We start from the raw sequence: 2,368 nt of genomic DNA on the forward strand, positions 1-2,368 counted from the left end.
TTGCTGATTTCTAGGTTCACTTCACAGGAAACCCATACTTTTACCTGTATAGTTTTACATATAAAATCATTCATCTATTTGCTTTTTCTAACATTGTAAGCTACCCCACTCTAGGAAAGTTGGTAATAGGTGAACAGAGGTTAACTGTATTGTATTTTTTACGAATGAATGTGATGTGACACATAAAAGAACTTCAATGTCACAAAACAAACTATTATTCTCAAAAACAGTGTTTTGAAGCCACTTTTCGTAATATTGGCTTAATGCTTTCTAAAACATTGAGATGTGATGGACATGCTTAAATTTATTGTGTTTTGCTATTCTGTATGTCTGGCTGTAAAAGATGCAAACATGCCTAGCCACAAATGAAATAATCTGTGGAATAATGAGCCCAAAGGACAAGAAATAACAGGTAATAAAGAAAAAGGAGATCAAGAGACAATGCATTTCCCTTTTTCAATTTCAGATCTGCCCTCATGCAGGACATAGGGGAAAATGAGACAGAAGTAACTGAATTTGTTCTCGTGGGATGGTCAGGTCGACCCAAGGCAAGAATGGGATTGATGGTCCTCTTCGTTGTATCCTATGCAGTCATCCTTGTTGGAAATGGACTCATTATTGTGGTGGTCATAAATGACTCCCGGTTGCACAGTCCTATGTACTTTTTCCTCTGTAATTTGTCCATCATTGACCTTTGTTTCTCATCGACTGGCATCCCACAATCTATAGTCAATTGTTTAGTGGATAGACCTGTTATGTCCCTTCCACTGTGCTATTCTCAAATTCTTCTGGGTCTCCTTTTTGGAACTTGTGAATGTTTGCTGCTGGCTGTCATGGCTTATGATCGCTATGTGGCCATTTCCAACCCACTGCGATATACGCTCATCATGAACAGGAATATTTGTATCACCTTTGCTGCTATGACATGGACTACTGCCTTCATGGTTACAATAGTTCCCTGTCTTGCGAAGCCAGCACGATTCTGTGGGAACAATGAGGTGGACCATTTAGTATGTGAATTCAAAGCTGTCTTTAAGTTACTCTGCACTGATACGTCTGCGAGCACGCTGGGCATGTATTTTACAAGCATTTTCACACTGATTTTACCCCTAGCTTTCATTTCTTTTTCTTATATGCGCATTCTTATTGCCATCATGAGAATGCACTCAGATTCTGAAGGGGGTAGGATGAAGGCTTTTTCCACATGTGGGTCTCATCTGGTTGTGGTGGTCATGTACTATGGCTCAGGTATGTCTGCATACCTTATCCCTCAAACTAAAGAAACTCATTTAGGTGACAAGATTGTTTATATATTTTACACAGTAGTTACACCTATGTTTAACCCTATGATTTATGCACTCAGGAATCAGGAAGTGATGGGAGCACTAAAGAGACTAATGAGCGGGAAGAAATAATGCAAAATTATGTTATTAGATGTTTCAAATCTAACATTCTGTTGATTTTTCAACTGCAGTCTCAGCTTATGTAAGGGAGTGTTCTATGAAAATCTTATGTAGATAGAAATGTGCACAAGTGCAAATTGCCCATATGGCATCACAATTTTCTCATAAGTGTTGGAAGGGATGTTGAAAAAGAGGCACCTTTTTCACTTATGGTGGTACAGCCCACAAGTATTCAAATTCAGGACAATGGTTAGTCAAGAAATGACCAAAATACCCAAATATCCCATTGCAACTTCACTGTAGCTTTGTTTACCAAATCAATAACAATCAACTGAAAGATTTTTGCCAGGGCTTTTTTTCCCAGCCTGAATTCATTGGAACACAGCTGGCAGCTGCCAGAATCTCAATTGCCCCCAAATGGACAAGACTTGCAACTTTCATTTCGTTATTAAAATGTATTAAATTTAGCATCAGCTGGGGGGGGAGGGCCCGAATAAATTAAGTGTTGCCAAGTGCTTGGAGTATCATGAAAAAGTATACTGTTTGGTGGGATTTTATCATATAAGCAACAAATGCAAACATATAGGACTCTCTCTCCATGGTACAATGTGAAATTGGGCTTCCTTAATGGTCTTAATTACTTTAAATCTCTTCCATATATACTGTGCTGCTTTTTTGTATTTTTATATCAATTATGTTCAAGCAGTAGTAAGGGGCACTCACTGTAGTAGAATTTTAAAAGAATGGGAACTCCAACATGCAACCAACATCTTCCAATAACTAGAATGGAGGTATTTATTTTCAGATTAGGATAATTCAGATTAGGATAATTGTGCCTTTTCCAAAACTAAATATAAGTTTTGGATATTTGAAAACTAATCTGTGAAACTATTGTATTCAATAGAGTTGATGATCAGAAAATAAAATATATTGGTTATTTGGGAATTGTACTGCCTTAACATTCT

At 37.4% G+C, this 2,368-nt stretch overlaps 1 protein-coding gene across 1 annotated transcript; it reads left to right on the forward strand.

Annotated features, from left to right (window-relative positions):
* Positions 1 to 476: 476 nt before the first annotated feature.
* Positions 477 to 1,415, forward strand: LOC114582948 (olfactory receptor 13H1-like). The gene has a single exon (XM_028704294.2). The coding sequence runs from the start codon at positions 477 to 479 to the stop codon at positions 1,413 to 1,415; it is 939 nt and encodes a 312-aa protein (XP_028560127.2).
* The last annotated feature ends 953 nt before the right edge of the window (positions 1,416 to 2,368 follow it).

The sequence above is a fragment of the Podarcis muralis genome, chromosome 13, assembly GCF_964188315.1.
Source record: "Podarcis muralis chromosome 13, rPodMur119.hap1.1, whole genome shotgun sequence".
Classification (NCBI taxonomy): domain Eukaryota; kingdom Metazoa; phylum Chordata; class Lepidosauria; order Squamata; family Lacertidae; genus Podarcis; species Podarcis muralis.

What these genes read in the sequence shown, in the direction of transcription:
- LOC114582948 (XM_028704294.2), top strand. Translation starts at nt 477, where the DNA reads ATGCAGGACATAGGGGAAAATGAGACAGAAGTAACTGAATTTGTTCTC.